The 20,105-nt window shown below is 36.6% G+C and overlaps 1 protein-coding gene across 6 annotated transcripts in view; it reads left to right on the top strand.

Annotated features, from left to right (window-relative positions):
* Window positions 1-6,331: 6,331 nt before the first annotated feature.
* PDS5B (PDS5 cohesin associated factor B) overlaps window positions 6,332-20,105 on the top strand; it is a 140,843-nt gene continuing 127,069 nt past the window's right edge. For 5 of the 6 annotated variants that reach the window (XM_046664643.1, XM_046664642.1, XM_046664646.1 and 2 more), the window contains exon 1: window positions 6,332-6,360. In XM_046664643.1, coding sequence (XP_046520599.1) covers window positions 6,347-6,360 — 14 coding nt within the window. In that variant the 5' untranslated portion in view covers window positions 6,332-6,346. Of the gene's footprint in view, window positions 6,361-19,897; window positions 20,066-20,105 lie in introns of those variants that run through there. The other variant, XM_046664645.1, reaches the window with a different exon arrangement.

The raw sequence follows: 20,105 nt of genomic DNA, 5'->3' as shown, positions 1-20,105 counted from the left end.
AAATTCTCAAATACAAATCTGATTGCTCTTTTGTGATTGTTCTTTAGAGAAAAAGAAAAGCATGATAACTGCCCTATGTGATGAAGACCAAACTCTTTATCAGGGATATACAACCTTAGATTGGCTGGTCTCAGTTTCTTTTATAGTCATCTTCAATATATGCACATGTCTGTACACACACATGAACATTCTAGTTAAATCACTCTGCTACAGTACATGTTTCTATAATATAAATTAGCTCTTGTGATTATTAAGTGGAGGAATGATATTAGTGTAATGCAGAAGTATCATTGGTCATAAATGTCTTTTTTCCAGCATGTTAATGTTTTGAAGTGTTCAAGGGCAATCTTTCTTCCAAAGATAATATTTTAATATCTTTGATTATGAAAGTATTCAGGAAAGAGCTGAAAATCCTAAATGCAAATCAAAATCACAATGAGATAGTACCTCATAACTGTTAGAATGTCTCTTATCAAAAAGACAAGAAATAACAAGTGTTGGCGACAATGTGGAGAAAAGGGAACCTTTGTGCTCTGTTGATGGGAATGTAAATTGGTGCAGCCACTATGGAAAACAGTATGGAGGTTCCTTAAAAAATTAAAAATAGAACTACCATATGATCCAGCAGTTCCACTTCTGGGTATTTATCTGAAGGAAATGAAAATACTAATTTCAAAAGATATCTGCACCCTCATGTTTATTGAAGCATTATTCACAATAACCCAGGCATGGAAATAACCTAAGCGTCCATTGATGGATGAATGATTAAAGAAAATGTGATATATAAAAAACTGAATATTATATTTCAGCTTAAAAAAGAAGGAAATCTTCCATTTGTGACTACATGGATAGACCTTGAGGGTGTTATGCTAAGTGAAATAAGTCAGAGAAAGACAAATATTGTATGATCTCACTTATTGTGGAATCCAAAAAAACCCCCAAGAAACAAAAATTGACCTCAGAGATGCAAGGAACAGATTGGTGGTTGCCACAGGCAGCAGTGGGGGCTGGGCAAAATGGATGAAGGAGGTCAAAAGATACAAACTTGCAGTTACAAAATGAATAAGTCATAGGATGTAATGTACAGCTTGGTGACTGTTGTCAATAATATTGTATATTTGGAAGTTGCTAGGAGAGATAGTAAGTTTTCTTCATAAGAAAAGAAAAATTGTAACTTTGGCAATGGATGTTAACTAGACTTATTGTGGTAATTGTTTTGCAATATATTCATATATTGAATTGTGTTATACACCTGAAACTATTATAATGTTATAAGTTTATATCTCAATAAATTTTTTTTAAATTACAGAGCAAACTTAGTGTAAAATATATTCCATACAGAAGAATTATTTCTGGATTACTCACTTATTTTTCTTTTTTTAACTTTTTATTAAGATTATGATAGTTTACAACCTTGTGAAATTTCAGTTGTACATTATTGTCAGTTATGTTGTAGGTGTACCACTTCACCCTTTGTGCCCACCCCCCCAACCCCCCCTTCCCCTGGTAACCACCAATCAATTCTCTTTGTCTCTATGTTTAACTTCCACCTATGAGTGGAGTCATACAGAGTTCATCTTTCTCTATCTGCCTTATTTCACTTCAAGGTCCATCCATGTTGTTGTGAATGGGACAATTTTGTCTTTTTTTATGGCTGAGTAGTATTCCATTGTGTATATATACCATATCTTCTTTATCCAGTCATCAGTTGATGGGCATTTAGGTTGCTTCCACATCTTGGCTATTGTAAATAATGCTGTAAGGAACATAGGGGTGCATAGGACTTTTGGAATTGCTTATTTCAAGTTCTTTGGATAGATACCCAGTAGTGGGATGGCTGGGTCATAAGGTATTTCTATTTTTAATTTTTTGAGAAATCTCCATACTGTTTTCCATAGTGGCTGCATCAGTTTGCATTCCCATCAACAATGTATGAGGGTTCCTTTTTCTCCACAACCTCTCCAACATTTCTCACTTTTTGTTTTGGTTATTTTTGCTGTTCTAACAGGTGTAAGGTGATATCTTAGTGTAGTTTTGATTTGCGTTTCCCTGATGGTTAGTGATGATGAGCATCTTTTCATGTGTCTGTTGGCCATCCGTATATCTTCTTTGGAGATATGTCTGTTCATGTCCCCTGCCCATGTTTTGATTGAGTTGTTTGATTTTTTGTTGTTGAGCCGTGTGAGTTCTTTATATATTATGGAGATTAACCTTTTGTCGGATAAATAACTTGTAAATATTTTTTCCCAATTAGTGGGTTGTTTTTTTGTTTCAATCCTGTTTTCCCTTGCCTTGAAGAAGCTCTTTAGTCTGATGAAGTCCCATTTGTTTATTCTTTCCATTGTTTCCCTCATCTGAGGAGTTATGGTGTCCGAAAAGATTCTTTTGAAACTGATGTCAAAGAGTGTACTGCCAATACTCTCTTCTAGAAAACTCATTGTTTCAGGCCTAATCTTTAGGTCTTTGATCCATTTTGAGTTTATTTTTGTGAATGGTGAAAAAGAATGGTCAATTTTCATTCTTTCACATGTGGCTGTCCAGTTTTCCCAGCACCATTTGTTGAGGAGACTTTCTTTTCTCCATTGTAGGCCCTCAGCTCCTTTGTCGAAGATTAGCTGTCCATAGATGTGTGGTTTTATTTCTGGGCTTTCAATTCTATTCCATTGTTCTGTCCACCTGTTTTTGTACCAGTACCATGCTGTTTTGATTACTGTAGCTTTGTAGTATGCTTTGAAGTCAGGGATTGTGATGCCTCCGGCTTTGTTCTTCTTTCTCAGGATTGCTTTAGCAATTCGGGGTCTTTTGTTGCCCCATATGAATTTTAGTATTCTTTGTTCTATTTCTGTAAAGAATGTCATTGGGATTCTGATTGGGATAGCGTTGAATCTGTAGATTGCTTTAGGTAGTATGACCATTTTAACTATGTTTATTCTTCCAGTCCATGTGCGTGGAATGTCTTTCCATCTGTTTGCGTTGTCATCAATTTCTTTCAGGAAAGTCGTGTAGTTTTCGTTGTATAGATCTTTCACTTCCTTGGTTAAATTTATCCCAAGGTATTTTATTCTTTTTGTTGCGATTGTGAATGGGATTGAGTTCTTTTTCTCTATAAAATTTTTTAAAGAATCTTAAATATGGGGCCATATCTTATATTTGAAGTTAAATTGGGTCTAGACGTTTGACAAAAAGGTTGTTTAGATTGATGGTGCTATGAAGGAAAATACGTTCTGTAAGTGATCCATAGATGCAGTGCAAATTAAAAAAAAGAGTTGAAAATCCTGATGCAAAATTGCCTTTGTTTTTTACAAGGAGAAAATTTAATAGTGTCAAGAATCTTTCTTTTTTTGTTAAGCTGTTTGGTACAAAGCAAGTGCAGGTGAAATACCCGTGAAGCTGTTTTCCCCACGTTTAACAAAAGATTGAAGGCTGTCACTGGTTTACATTTTTAATTTTGCTAAAATTTTTCCTATTAGAAGAAAGTATCTTCAAGGACGTATATCTTCTACCAGTGAAATTGATTGATTGATTGATTGGTGAGGAAGATTGGCCCTGAGCTGACATCCGTCCAGTCTTCCTCTGTTTTGTATGTGGGATGCCCCCACAGCATGGCTTGATGAGTGGTGTGTAGGTCCATGCCCAGGATCCAAACCCACCAACCCCAGGCTGCCAAAGTGGAGCACACATATTTAACCACTGTGCCACTTTGGCTGGCTCCAAGGACCTACATCTTGAAGGGGAAAGCGTCTGCTCCAGGATTTAAGACTGAAAAGCTCAATTATGATTCTCAGAACAGATGCCAATGAAGACTGGCTGTGCTAGTATTTTATTAAGATTGTTGCTGTTTTGCTAATATTCTGTTCTATCTGTTGTTTTGAAGGTCTGATTTTGAAGCATGTGTGGTTTTTGTAACAACACACATATGTTATTACAGATACCTGGACTTGTTTATTTCTTTAGACCTCTAGCATATCTTTGTGCTTTTGCTCATTGCTCAATGTTTCCTCTACCCAGAATCCTCACCTATCCGCCTTGTTGTCTTCCACAGCTTAAATTCCAACTCTCTGTGATGTTCTGCTGACAACTTTCTCTACCATCTTTGACAGAATGAATTGTTCCCTCTTTTGTGTCTCCTTTAAAACACTCGTTTTATGTGTACAAGTCAGTGATTTTTAGAAAATTTAGAGTATGCAACCATTGCCCTTCAAAGATCACTTATATCCATTTGTAGTCACTCTTTTCTCACCCCTGGCCCCAGATGATGACTAATTTATTTTCTGTTTTTGTAGATTTGTCTTTTATGGATGTTTCATGTGAATGTAATCATACAATATGTAGTCTTTTGTGTCTGGCTTCTTTTGCTTGGATAATGTTTTTGAGGTTCATCGTATTGTATCATATATCAGGACTTTGTTCCTTTTTATTCCTGATTAGTATTTTATTGTATGAATATACTGGATTTTGTTTATCCATTCGCCAGTTAATAAATATTTAGATTGTTTACGTTTTTTGGCTATTATGATGCATCGTTACTCAACTTTGCATATAAAAATCCCTGTGGAAGTTTTTTTTCACGTGCAAGTGTTCGGGCCCCAATATTAGGGGATTCCAGTCTGCTCCAAAGATTAGGAACCATTACGTTAAGTGAATAGACCTTGGGAATCAGATACGGATTAGTTCCACTTTAGTTGCTGTATAACTTCAGCATAGTTAATCTCTCAGATCCTGTTTCCTCATTTATAAAATGGGCATAATTATATAATTGCTCTCATTAAGAATATTTGTTGAGCTCTTGCTTCTTGCCCATTATTGTGTTATGCATTAGGTATTCAGGAAAGAACAAAGTAGGATTCTTGTTCTCATACACTTTATAGTTTAGAAAGGGAAACAGACTTAGAGGATAAATATTTACAATTATGATAAATTCTCTGAAGGAACTTTTGTACAAGGGTGGTGTGAAAGCATGTAGTAGAGATTTAATTTAGCTTGGGCAGATGTGGGAAAGTGTCCCGGAGGAATTGACATATGAGACTTGAAAAATCAGTGTTAGTGAGACATGAATGGAAGGGAGTGATAGAAGGAATTAAGTTTTTGAAGCAGAAAGAATAACATACACTGAGACAAAAGGATGTTGGTTTGATGCCTTTAAGGAATAAAAGTGTGACTGGAGTGTAGTGAGAAAGTGATCAGATGAGTATATTTAGAACTAATTCTAAGAGCGGTAGGAACCTATTTAAGAGTTTTAAATAAGGCAGTGATATGGAGCGATTAGCATATTAAGAAGATCATTCTGGCGGCTATATGAAGAATGAATTGGAGGTGGCTTAGATTAGGTTGTGGTGAAGTGATGGCCAAACGAGGGTGATTTCATTTATGTTTTGCAGGTAGCGTTTATAGGGCTTGATTGCTTTTAAATGTTGAAAGAGAATTGTCAGGGGTCACTCCCAGTTTTTTTGGGAGGAACAAGTGGGGTACACTAAGTTACCATATACAGAGAGAAGATTGAAGAAGGAGGAATTTTTTGGAGGGGGGAGAAGTTGGGAGATAGTTTGTTTAGTTTTAGGTATTTGTAGTTCAAGATGCCTTTGAGAGAATACCCAAGTGGAAATATTAAGTAGACAGTTGTATATGTGGATTGGAGTTCAGAAGAGAGCTCTCGGTGGGACATGTATGTATTATTTTCAAGTTTTTGAAATAGCTTTAAGAAAACTTAGGGCAAAAGCCTTGGGAGAAAAACATATAGATTAAAAAGTGAATAAAGGGGCCAGAATTGAGCTCTGATGAGTTATTAATATTTAGAGGTTGGGTAGAGGAGAAGGAAACAAAGGAGATAAGAGTGACTGGTAAGGTAGGAGTAAAATCAGCAAATGGTGAAGTGAGTAGAAACCAAAGGAAAAGAATGTTTCAAAGAGGAGGCGCTGTGGTCAGCTGTGTTTTGTACTGCTGAGATCAGTAAAATAAGGATTAGAAAGGTGTTCATTTGATTTGGCAACATGGAGGTCAACGATGACTTTTAGTTAGCTCTTACTGCATAATAAATCACCCCAAAACTTAATGGCTTAAAACTGCCACCATTTATTTAGCTCCCAGTTCTGCAGCTTGGCAACTTGAGTTTGGCTTAGCTTGGCAGTTCTCTTGATCTAGGTCAGCCTTAACTGATCTCACCTGGCCTTGCTCATGCATCCACATATATGTGCCTCTGGTCACCTGTGGTTTGGCTGGGCTGGCTTGTTCGTGATAATCATGGCTGAGATAACTGGGACCTCCATATCATCTTTTCGTTTTTCAGTGGGATAACTTCTGGGCTTTCACACACCTTAGGAGCACAGTTTGAAGAGCAACAAGTCAGTAAATGCAAAGGCACAGGTACGTATTAAGCTTGCCAATGTCCCAATGATTTGCAAAACAAATCAAAAGACCATTTGGGATTAAAGGACTGGAATATTTTGCTTACAAATAAAGCTATATAAAAAAAAAAGGCTGGCAAAACACTCTTCTTGATGGGAGAAGTAACTAAGTCACATTGCAAGGGAATAGATATAGGGAAGGGAAAAATCTGTTGCTGTTTTGGAAGTGTGCCCCAATGATTATGTTTTTTTTTTTTTTTTTAAAGATTTTATTTTTTCCTTTTTCTCCCCAAAGCCCCCCGGTACATAGTTGTATATTCTTCGCTGTGGGTCCTTCTAGTTGTGGCATGTGGGACGCTGCCTCAGCGTGGTCTGATGAGCAGTGCCATGTCCGCGCCCAGGATTCGAACCAATGAAACACTGGGCCGCCTGCAGCAGAGCGCGCGAACTTAACCACTCGGCCACGGGGCCAGCCCCACCAATGATTATGTTTTTAAAAGCATTATTGCTGGTGATGAGGATGTGTTGGAAACAAGATTGGATTAATATGAAAAGTGAATGGAAACTCAAGACATCAAGTTAGAAAATGTAGATTACTTTTTTTTTCTTTGAGGAAGATTAGCCCTGAGCTAACATCTTCTGCCAGTCCTCCTCTTTTTACTGAGGAAGACTGGCCCTGAGCTAACATCCGTGCCCATCTTCCTTCACTTTATATGTGGGACGCCTACCACAGCATGGCTTGCCAGGCCATGCTATGTCCACACCTGGGATCGGAACCAGTGAACCCTGGGCCACCAAAGCAGAATGTGCGCCCCTAACCCCTGCGCCACCGGGCTGGCCCCTAGATTACTTTTTGAGAAGCTTGGCTGTGAGGATAATTTGAGAGAGAAGATAGTAGCTGGAGGGGTATTTGTAGTCTAAGGAGGTATGTTGTATTTTCTTGGCCTTCCTGCCTGAGTGCCTTTTCTCCGCTCAAGAACAGAGGATGTTGAGTATTGAGAGAAAGGATCTAGTAGACATAGAGGATAGTGATGCAGAGGAAAGAGGAGATAATTAATGAAGTGAAAGTCTCTGAGAAACCTGTAGTGGATGGGATTTTGTGCACCTCTGAAGGGATTAGTTTTTGATGTGAGTAGGGCCATGTACTTTTTGGTAACAGGAAGGAGTGAGGGAATGGGTACAAATGTAGGGGGTAGGCAAGTAGATTTAGTGGTGGGAGACTGAGGAAGTTCCTGTTTGACAGAGCTGCTGTTTTCTCAATGAATTAGAAACAGTCTCCTGAGAGTGCAGGGTTGTGCAAGAATATGTGCTTGAGGTTTGATGTGAATAGAGGAGTACATAATTTTCCCTTTGCACTGAATGGGACATTGGGCTGATACTGACTAGAGAAATACCAGTCATTCAATAAATGAGAGATACTATCATTATTAATATAATAAGTATTACTTTAAGGGACTTTAACAGAACACTTTCTGTGCTGTTAGTTAGAAACGTGCTAGTTGAGACGTTCCAGGGCGTGGGGCTCTTTTTTGTTTTGACCAGTTAGTTTAATTCTGCTCCATTCTGTAACATTGATGGTCCTTAAAAAGAATATATGCGAGAGCATAACCATATGTTCAACCTTTTATAAATAAGCATTACCAAAACTATGACCAGAATGTATCTGCTTTTTAAAAGGACTTCCTAAAGCATTTAAAATTATTTTATTTTACCAGAACACATAGCAATAACTGTTAAATACACTTAATTTGAATTAATAAAGATTAAGCTGAATAGTGGGTTAGTGGTAGCAGTGTATATGGAAAAAAACCCAGCTTTTTGTTTGAATAGTTTGAAAATATGTAAACGTGGCCTTAAGATTATATACTTAAGGGAGAATATCATAATTTCTTTTTTCTTTTAGAAAATACTTCCATTAGCTTTTTAGTTGTCCCTGGCCGACAATAAGCCTAACTTCTTTTTCTGTGTGATGACTATGTCCTGGAAGGGTTGTCTTTATAGAGGGCACCATCTGCTGGTTGTAAGAAGGTACGGTTGTGGGAAGACTGCATTTTGTAGTTACCAGACCCTTCACAAAATCTTGTTTTTCTTCTAATTCCACCTCAAACTGGGAGTAGAGTTCCAGGAGGAAAATAGCTTTTTTAATACACGTGACTAAGTAGGGATTCTAGCAGTGGTTTGGTTTGATTTCTGTGACTGAACTTGTGGTCACATACTGGATTTTTTAAGAAAAATCATCATGAAAATGACAGATGCCTGTCTTTATTTCTTCCCAGATCAGTTAAAAAATATTATTATTGCTCTTACCCTTGCTTTTCAATCCAGTCAGTGCTTTTTCTTTTCCATTTATTTGAAAGAATCTTAAGTATTTTTGCGGCAGTCTCTAGTTTCATCTTATGAATATTTATTTACATCTGATAACACCAGAATGAAGAATGATGATTTCATTGATTTTTCTTCCTAGGACTGTTAGTATGATTTAAAAAAAATGCTGGTGTATATTTCCTTTAGTTAATGACTATTTTATTTGAACTTAATCCAAAGCTTGGTAGCTCTTCAGTATTAGAATATTTTCCTGTGTTTTACTTGTTGTTCATACTGGACATAAAAATGTAAATATTTATAACAACATACATACAGTAATTTTTGAAATTCACTGCTTTCTGAAATATTTGTTTCAAATTACCCTTTGAAAGCAGGGAAATTCTAGATTATCATAGTTTTGCTATAAATTGGTGGTAAAGCGTGTAAATTTTTAAATGGAGAAAAATTAATTGGCACATTTTACATAGCATATATAGTATATAAAATGGATTCTGACTCAGATCAGTTTTATATAAATTATTATTATTGTAATTAATTTTTTTGGAAGATTGGCCCTGAGCTAACATCTATTGCCAATCTTTTTCTTTTTTTTTTTCCCCCTCCCCAAAGCCCCGGTACCTAGTTGTTTATCCTAGTTGTGAGTCATTCTAGTTCTTCTGTGTGGGGTGCTGCCACAGCATGGCTTGATGAGCAATTTGTAGGTCCGTGCCCAGGATCTGAACAGGTAAACCCTGGGCCTCTAAAGCGGAGTGCACGAACTTAACCACTATGCCACCAGGCCAGCCCCAAATTACTTTTTAAGTAGTTATTATTTTCTCATTTTTGGTGTATCTGCCATACCTTAAATGTGAGGAATTGAAATTCTGTGAAGATGAAAGGAATTTTGTCAAATAATTTCTTTGATACTCTGTTTACCTTCACAGGAGCAGCTATATATCAATATCTTTTTTCCATTGAGTTCTGATAACAATTGAAGATCCTATTTATTTCCTTTACCCTTCCTTTCTTCCTTTGCATTGCTCCCTTTCTTCTCCTTTTCACCTTTTTTCTCTTACGTTGTAATTTGGTGTTCATTCCTATTATTCTCTGGAAACTTCTTTCTTAAAGGTCACCTTGCCAAGGCCAAGGGAGTATTTGCTGAGGTCATTTTGTATGTTTCAGTGATGTGTATTTCTGAAGTAATTAGCACTATATACCACCCCTCTATCTTCAAGCTTTTTTTCTAGTGTTTTTAAAAAAGACAATTATTATTATTATTTTATCTTTCTTTACTCTCTTCTGTTTTCCTTCCTGATCTCCCCACCCCCAATCATGTCAATATAGATATTTCCTCAAGGTTCAGTCTTGCTATCTCAGCTCATCCTACAGGTTTTCTTTTTTGGTGAGGAAGATCAGCCCTGAGCTAACATCTTTTGCTAATCTTCCTAATTTTGCTTGAGGAAGATTGTCACTGAGCTAACATCTTGCCGTCTTCCTCTGTTTTGTATGTGGGACTCTGCCACAGCATGGCTTGATGAGCAGTGTGTAGCAGTGCCCAGGATCTGAACATGCAAACCCCAGGCTGCCAAATCAGAACGTGCAAACTTAGCCACTAGGCCACCAGGCTTGTCCCCCTACATATTTTCTTCATTGATCTTGTAAACCCAGAAAGCTTTATACATGGTCCTAAAATATTTCCTGGTCTTGACTTTTCTGTAGAACTTCAAATTTACATCTCCACTTGTCTTCTAGACCAAACCTAATTTTTCCCCAAGGCTTGGTCTCCTCTGGTTTTTCCCTACTTCTATCATGAGGGCAGAGATTTTATATATTTTGCTTATCATTGCATTTGTAATGCATAGCATAGTAAATTGCACCAAGTAAATTCTCAGTAAATATTTAAATATTTCTATTGAAACTAACTTTCCAGGAGCAAAGGCTGTGAATCTTGTAATCATCATCTACTTCTCTCTTAAAATCATTCATAAGTCTTTGAATCAGTTTTCTTCTTTTCCAGTCATTGTCTGCAGTCAGCTCCTCATTACTTTTTACCTGGAATTTTGTAGCAGTTTTCTAACTGATTTTACTGTATTTGATTTCTCTTCTGTCTAGTCTGTATTGCCTTTTGTAACCATCATTTCTTAGAATAGTTCTGGTCATTCATTCAGCAGATATTTCCTGAGCAACTCCTTTGTGGTAGGCTCTGTAATAGATGCTAGTATAAAAGGATATGCTATCCTTGTTAAGGAGCTTACAGTCTAGTGGAAGAAACAGACATGGAAATGAGAAGTTCATTAAATATGATATGATGAATGCTCGTTATAATATTTTCAGAGTTTGCCTAGCTGTAGTGGGAGGAGCCTAGCTCTGCTTGAAGAGGTCAGGGAAAGTTTAAACATAGACTGGAGACTTAAGGTACATAGAATTTGCTTAATAGACAGGGACAGTAAGTACATCTTACTCTGAAGAAACAGCCTGTGTACATCCGCAGAGGTATTTCATACCTCTGCTTACGATACCATTGCTTATAAAACTGAAGTGCAAACTGAGTAACCTGCCCTTTTGTTGGCTCTTATCTGTTCCTTCTTAGCTCCCTTTACTTCCTTCCACGTTTTCATTCAGTCATACTTCTACACCAGTAACAAATTCTCAACTTTCTTCTCTGAGATGTATTAAAATTGTTTTCTCTGTCCTTTTGTTCTGTATGTGATTGCCACTTCACCCCCATCCACTTATAGAAGTGGGCTTTCTTTCAGTCTTATTTTTTCCTAAGCTTGTTGTTTGTTATTTGTTAGGATAATTTTAGAATCAGTTGTGATTTATTTATTTAGGGGCATGTCTGTTTCCTTTGGTAGATATTGAGACTCTTCTTACTCGTTTTGTTATATAGTCGCTGCTAAAGAGTTGTGCAAGTAATAGTCATTTGGTAAGTTTTTTAACTGTATGGATGAGTACATTCTACGATGGTACCAGGTCTGCATTATTTAGCTGCTGCCTATGGTCACAATTGTGTATCTGTGGTTAGGGATGATGGCTTTTGCTTCTGTTGAGGCAAGGCGGAGAGACTTTCTTCCACTCTAGGTTCTGTGGAAAACTGGAAATCCTGTCATATTTATTTACCTTCTGCTGGAATGGTTTGTCCTAGGCCTTAGTTGACTATCTTCTTTGGTTGAAGGAACACAGCTGTTGAGCTTGGTTCTTGCTAGATAGTTCATGCTTTTCTGAACCTGAGGTCATGAAGTTGTTCTCCTATATCATATTCTAAAAGCTTTTATATTTTGCTTCTATATTTAAGTCAATAATCTATCTGGAATTCATTTTATGTATGATAGGAGGTATGGGTACAATGTCATTTTTTTTTTTAAAGATTTTATTTTTTTCCTTTTTCTCCCCAAAGCCCCCCAGTGCATAGTTGTATATTCTTAGTTGTGGGTCCTTCTAGTTGTGGCATGTGGGACGCCGCCTAAGTGTGGCTTGATGAGCAGTGCCATGTCCGCGCCCAGGATTCGAACCGATGAAATACTGGGCTGCCTGCAGCGGAGCACGAGAACTTAACCACTCAGCCACGGGGCCAGCCCCTACAATGTCATTTTTTTCCATATAGATATGAAAGTGTCTCAGGACTAAAAAAACTAAAAAAAATTTAAACTTTATTGATATATAATTTACATACCACAAAATTAATAAAATGTATCCATTTCAAGCATATAATTCAATGGTTTTTCAGTAAATGTACTAAGATGTGTAACCATCACTATAATTTAATTTTAGAGTATTTTCATCAGCCCAGTAAGATCTCTCATGCCGATTTACAGCTAATCCTTCAATGGATTCTTTTTAGTTTCTCATCTTGAGCTCTCTGCAGCATCAGTACCATTGGCCTCTGTTGTCTTGAAACTTGGTGTACCCCTTACTTTCTGAAACAGCTTTCTCCTAGGTCCTCCCCCAACCTCTTCGATCCTTCTCCGATTCCTTTGCAAGCTCTTTTTCCTCTGCTCGTTTCTTAAAGATGGATCTTCTCTCATCTCTTCCTGGCCTGCCACTCTTCTCACTTTACAAATCTTCCTGAATGCTCTCATCTGTGCCCCCATCTATCTATCACTGAGGATTCCATATCTATCTCTAGCTCAGATATCTCTTTGGCGATCTAACTGCCCACTGGCCATTCTTTTTTTCAGCACATGGAAAACCATTTACTTCCCTAAGGGTGCCTGAAAATCTCTTCTTTTTTCTTTCTTTTTTTAAATAGCTTTATTGAAGTATAATTGATATAGAAACAAAGGGACATTTTCAATGTATACTGTTTGATGAGTAAACATATGCATACACGTGATACCATTACCACAGTCGAGGTAATAAATACTGCCATCACTTCCAGAAGTTTCCTTGTATCTCTTTGCTTTTTTGGCGGGGCGGGGTGAGGGGTGGCGAGGGCAGGGGTAAGAACACTTAACATGAAATCTACCCTCTTGGGGCCAGCCCGGTGGTGCAGCGGTTAAGTGCGCATGTTCTGCTGCGGTGGTCCGGGGTTCGCTGCTTCGGATCCCGGGTGCAGACATGGTACCACTTGGCAAAACCATGCTGTGGTAGGCATCCCACATATAAAATGGAGGAAGATGGGCACGGATGTTAGCTTAGGGCCAGCCTTCCTCAGAAAAAAGAGGAAGATTGGGCAGCAGTTAGCTCAGGGCTAATCTTCCTCAAAAAAAAAAAAAAACCTACCCTCTTGACAAATTTTTAAGTGCCCAGCACTGTATAGTTAACTATAGGTGCCATGTTGTACAGCACATTTTAGAATTTAATCACCTTGTATAACTGTAGCTTTATACACGTTGAATAACAACTCCCGTTCTCCTTCTCCTCCTATTCTCTTGTTCCCTGCAACCACTGTTCTACTTTCTGCTTCTTTAAATTTGACTATTTTAGATACTGCATATAAACGGAATCATGTGGTGTTTGTCCTTTTTGTCTTTGACTTATTTCACTCAGCATAAGGTCTTTCAGGTTCATTCATGTTGCTGCAAATAATAAGATTTCTTTCTTTTTTTAAGGCTGGACAGTATTCTGTTGTATGTATATACCACTTTTTTTTTTTGAGGAAGATTGGCTGTGAGCTAACATCTATTGCCAATCTTCCTCTTTTTGCTTGAGGAAAATTTTTGCTGAGCTGACATCTGTGCCAATCTTCCTCTGTTTTATGTGGGATGTTACCAAAGCATAGCTTGATGAGTGGTGCTAGGTCTGTGCCCAGGAGCTGAACCTGCATACCCCGGGCTGTCAGAGTGTAGTGGGTGAACTCAACCACTATGCCACTGGGCTGGCCCCTCACTTTTCTTTTTTAATCCATTCATCTGTTGATGAACATTTGGATTGTTTCCATATTTTGGCTATTATGAACATGGGGGTGCAGATATCTCTTAGAGATCCTGATAGTCATTCTTTCGGATATATACCCAGGATTGGGATTGCTCTATTCTGATTGTTCTATTTTTAATTTTTGAGGAACCTCCATACTGGAGGTTTACATGGTGGCTGCATCATTTTACATTTCGACCGACAGTGTACAGGGTTCCAGTTTCCTCACATCCTGGGCAGCTCTTGTTATCTTTTGTGTTTGTGATAATGGCCATCCTAACAGGTGTGAAGTGATACCTCCTTGTGATTTTGATTTGCATTTCTCAGTGGTGAAAAATGGAAAGATTTTCCTCTAAGGTCAGGAACAAGATAAGGATGCCCACTTTTGCCACTTCTGTTCAACGTAGTACTGGAAGTCCTAGCCAGAGCAAATTAGACAAGAAAAAGAAAAGGCATCCAAATGGGAAAGAAAGAAGTAAAATTATCTGTTTTGATCTTATATGTAGAGAACTCTAAAGACTCTACAAAAAAATTCTTAGAACTAATCAACAAATTCAGTAAAGTGCAGGATACAAAACCAACATGCAAAAATGAGTTACGTTTGTATATACTAACCATGAACAAAAAGGAAATTAACAAAATAGTCCCTTCACGATAGCATGAAAAGGAAAAAATGACTTAGAAATAAACTTTACCAAGGAGGTGAAAGACTTGTATACTGAAAACTACAATACATTGATGAAAGAAATAAAAGAAGACAGAAATAAATGGAAGGACATCCATGTTCATGGATTGGAAGACTTAATGTTACTAAAATGTTAAGCAATATTTATAACTTTTTGTTCTCTCTGTCTTTTTCTTATTGATTTGCCCTGCCATTGTTTTCATGTATTAAGGCTCAAGTTGTGTGAGTCTGTTTCTAGGCTGTCTGATATTTCCCATTGATCTTTCTTTTTCTGCACCAATGCCACACCATCTAAATTACTTTAGCTTTATAATAGGCTTTAATAGCTGGTAGAACAAGTCTGTCTATTCACTATGTTTTTTTTCTTTAAGTGTCTTACTGTTCTTGGCCTTTGCATGTTCAGTGTGGGAAGGTTTACTGTCTTTACAGTATTTGAGACTTTCAATCCATGAACATGATATCTCCTCATTTATTTAGGTTTTCTTTAATTTTTATCCATAAAAGTTCATGTTTTCTCTGTAAAAGTACTCCTTTTGTTAGATTAATTCCTAGATAATTTATACTTTTCAATGTAAATTGTATTTTTAAACTTTTTGCTTGCTGTTCCTATGAATACAGTTGATTGTTTAGCTTTTTAAAATCTTTTTATTTTGAAATAATAATAGACATAAAGTTGCAAAAATAGTATGTAGTGTCCTGTGAACCCTTCTGCCAATGGTGACATCTTATGTAACTGTAGTACAATATCAAATCAGTAACAAATCAATAACAAATGTCAAATTGACGTTGGTATAATATTGTGAACTAGATTACAGACCTTAATCAGTTTTCTTGAGTTTTTTGCATGACATTTTCTGTGTGTGTGTAGTTCTATGTAATTTGATCCCATGTATAGATTCATGTCACCACCATCACAGTTGAGAGCCATAAAGGAATTCCCTCATGCTACTTGTCACTTTCTCTGTGGCCCCTGGCAACCACTAATCTGTTTTCCCTGTCTCTTGTTTTGTCATTTTGAGAATGTTCAATAAATGAAACCGTCCAGTATGTAATCTTTTGAGATTGACTGTTTCAATAAGCATAAATAAGTTATTCCGTGTATCAGTAAATCAGTTCTTTTTATTGCTGAGTAGTGTTTTATTGTATGGATCTAGCAGAGTTTATTTAACTATTCACCCATTGAAAAGCATTGGATTGCTTCCTGTTTTGGGGTATATGAATAAAGCTGCTATATAAACATTTTTGTACACATTTGTATGAGCATAAGCTTTCATTTCTCTGGGATAAATGCCCAAAAGTGCAATTCCTGGTTTGTATGGTTAAGCGCATGTTTAGTCTTATGAGAAACTGCCAAACTATTTTCAACTGTGGCTGTACTGTTTTACATTTCTACCAGCAGTGTGTGATAGATCCAATTTCTTTGCATCCTTGCCTACATTTGACATTGTTACTACTTTTTATTTTAGCCACTCTAATAGTATATAATATCTCATTGTGGATTTAATTTTCATTTACCTTGTGATTAATGATGTTGAACATCTTTTCATGTGCTTATTTGTCATCCGTATATCTTTTTCAAATGTCTGTTCCTGTTTTTTGCCCATTTTGTAATTGGATTGTTTTTTATAGTGTCCTCTTGAGAGTTATTTATATATTCTAGATACAAGTCGTTTGTCTGATATGTATTTGCAAATATTTTCTCTCAATCTGTAGCTTATCTTTTTATTCTCGTAACAGAGTTTTTCACAGAGCAAAAGTTTTTAATTTTGAAGTCCAATTTGTCAATTTTTCTTTTTATGGATTTTGCTTTTGGTATCATTTCTAAAAACTCTTCATGTAGCCCCAGTAGTGAAGATTTTCTTGCAAAAGTTTTTTTTTACATTTTATATTTAAATCCGTGATCCGTTTTAAATTAATGTTTATATCAAGTAGGAGGTATTTATGTCAAGGTTCCTTTTTCTTTTTTTGCCTACGTTTATCAGGTTGCTCCAGCACTGTATGTGGAAAAGATTATTATTACTCCATTCACTTGCTTTTGCATCTTTGTAAAAAATCAACTGGGCATACTTGTATGCATCTCGTTCTGGGTTATCTCTTCTGTTGCATTGATCTGTGTGTCTGTCCCTCTGACAACATCACATTGTCTTGTTTTTTGTAGCTATGTAGAAAATTTTAAAGTTCTGTAGAACAAATTCCTTCCACTTCATTTTTTCGAAAATTGTTTCATCTATTCTAGTTCCTTTGCCTTTCTGTATAAATGTTAGAATAAGCTTATTTCTGTGTATGAAAAATCTTGATGAGGTGTTTTTAGAATCAATTTGGGGAAGAATTGACATCTCTGGTGAATCTTTCAATCCGTGAACATGGTTTATCTCTCCATTTATTTAGATCTTCTGTGGTTTCTTTAATCAATGCTTTATAATTTTCTGCATAGCAATCCTGTATATGTTTTGTGGGGTTTATACTGAAGTATTTGGTTAATGGGAGGATAGATTGAAAATTGTATTGTGCTTTAACTTAGGTTTCCATCTGTTTCTTGCTAGAACCAGTGTTTTCCTTTTCTTTTTGTAGATTCCTTTGGAATCTTCTCTGTAGACAATCATGTTGTCTGGAAGTAGGGACAGTTTTAGTTCTTCCTTTCCAATCTGTATGCCTTTTATTTCCTTTTTCTTGCCTTATTGTGATGGCTAGGGCTTCCAGTATTATATTGAATAAAAGTGGTGAGAGCAGACATCATTGTCTTGTTTCTGATCTTAAGAGAAATTATTCCGTCTTTCGCCATTAAATATTGTGCTGGTGTTCTTGGCGCCATCAAGTTGGTACTGACTCCTGGTGACCCTGTGGACAGCAGAGCAGAACCCTGGCCAGTGGTTTTTGTGCCATCCTCTCATCTTTCAGCACTATATCAGACAGTGCTCCCCTGGTATTCATAGGGTTTTCATGGCCAATTCTTTTGAAAGTGGGTGCCCAGGTTCTTCTTCCTAGTCTAACTTAGTCTGGAACTTTTGCTGAAACTGTCCACCTGCTGGAATTTGAAATACTGGTGGCATAGGTTTCAGCATCACAGCAACATGCAGCCACCACAATATGACAATTGAAAGATGAGTGATGTGATTCCCTGACCAGGAAATGAACCTGGGCCATGGTGGTGAAAGTGCTGAATCTTAGCCACTGGACCACCAGGGCTGGCTGTAATTGATTTACATCAGCTGCATCTGTTACATATTCAGTCAAAGGAAACTTTCATCTAATTCTTAGTTTGTTAAATTTGTTTTTTTTTTCTTTTTTGTTTACAGTCATGAATTGATGTTGAATTTTGTCAAACATTTTTCCTTCATTCATTGGAATTATCACGATTTTTCTTTTTTAATTTGTTAATGTGGCGAATTCAACCTTTCATTCCTAGGATAAACCCAACTTTTTTATGTTTCTACATTTGATTTCCTTATATTTTGTTTAGGAATTTTGCATCTGTGTTTATGAGCAAGATTGGTCTGTGATGTTTTTTCCTTTCTTTTATTTTTCTTCTTGGGTTTTGGTATCATGATTATGTTAGTTGCGTAAAATTAGTTGGGAAGGATTCCCTTGTTTTCTAGTCCTTGGAACTATTTATGTAACAGAATTATTTCTTCCTTAGTTACTTGGTAGAACTCACTAGTAAAGCCATCTAAACTTGGATGTTTTTCCTTGTGGAAATATTTATTGATTATTGATTTAGTTTCTTAATAGCATTGTTTTCTTCATGAGTCATTTTTGGTAAGGTACAGGTTTTCTCCATTTTATCTAAATGTGTCAAAAATTTTTAAGATTGGCCTGTGATTTTTTTCTTTTTTTGGTAAGGAAGATTGGCCCTGAGCTAACATCTGTTGCTGATCTTCCTCTTTTTGCTTGAGCAAGATTGTCACTGAGCTAACATCTGTGCCAGTCTTCACCTGTTTTGTATGTGGGATGCTGCGTCAGCATGGCTTAATGAGTGGTGTGTAGGTCTGCGCCCAGAATCTGAACTCGCAAACCTCAGGCCACTGAAGTAGAGTGCACGAACTTAACCACTACACCACTGGGCCAGCTCCTGGCCTGTGATTTTTGACTTTGTTGATCCTATGCTTGTTTTCTTTTGATTCATTGATTATTAGGAAGTACTTTAAAATTTTTAAATATTTAGAGGTTTTCTTTTTTGTTGTTGAACAATTCAGAAAAGTGTAAAAATTACGTCTAGCTCTATGTCTTTACGTAAAGTGAAAACAGTTGTGTAACCAGCATCCAGATAAAGAAGAGATTACCTGTACCCAAGAAATCCCTTTTACCCTCTTTCAGTTATATCTCCCACCAAAAGTATTCACTATCCTGACTTTTAACATTGTACATTAGGTTTCCTATTTTTTTTTTGAACTCTTTATAGAAGTGTAGTCATATTACTATGTATATAGTGTATTGTGTCTGGCTTTCACGTAACTTTCTTTGTAATGTTAAACCATATTGTGTGAGGCATTATTCACTTTCACAACTGTATTGTATTCTGTTGTATGAATATATTACAAGATACTATTCATTCTGCTGGTAGGCATTTTATTTTCAGTTTTGACTACTATGAATGATATTGCTATGAACATTTTTATGTGTTTCTTGTGGTGGACACATGTATGTGTTTCTGTTGAGTAAATACCAAGGATTTGGTCCCGGGGGGCTACTTTTTTTCTCTTTCTTTCTTTTTTTTTTTTGAGGAAGGTTAGCCCTGAGCTAACATCTGCTGCCAATCCTCCTCTTTTTGCTGAGGAAGATTGGCCCTGAGCTAACATCTGTGCCCATCTTCTTCTACTTTATATGTGGGATGCCTGCTACAGCATGGTTTGATAAGTAGTGCGTAGGTCTGCACCTGGGCTGCTGAAGTGGAGTGTGTGAACTTAACCACTACACTACTAGGCCGGCCCTGGGGCTCTATCTACTTTTTTATTTATATTTTAAAATTTATATTTGGTATAAGTGCTTTCTTTTGTTTAGTGTTTGCATGGTGTATTTTTCCGTTCTTTTACTTTCAGCATTTCATATCTGTATTTTTAAATGTTTTTTATAAGCTCTCTATGTTGCAATTTAAAAATCTTGGTCTTTTAACCTGATCATGTGTATCATATACAAATATTATAAAAGTGCATGGTATGTGCTAAGTGATGTTCTAAGTGCTATGTATATTAACTTATTATAGCTTTCAGTTTTTGTTTGGCTAATTTGTCCTTATTTCATCCTGTTCTTGAAAATTATATTCCTTGGATATAAACTTCATCTTTGCAGTTATCTTCTTTTTCCACATGGAGGATGACATTTTGCTGTCTTCTTGCTTATGTTGTTGTTGAGAAGTCATCTGTTAAATACTGTTCCTTTTAAGGTAATATGTCTGCTTTAAGGTTTTGTTTTCTAGAATTATT

The sequence above is a fragment of the Equus quagga genome, chromosome 6 (genome assembly GCF_021613505.1).
Source record: "Equus quagga isolate Etosha38 chromosome 6, UCLA_HA_Equagga_1.0, whole genome shotgun sequence".
Taxonomy (NCBI): domain Eukaryota; kingdom Metazoa; phylum Chordata; class Mammalia; order Perissodactyla; family Equidae; genus Equus; species Equus quagga.
This window is presented reverse-complemented; position numbering and strand designations above follow the sequence as displayed.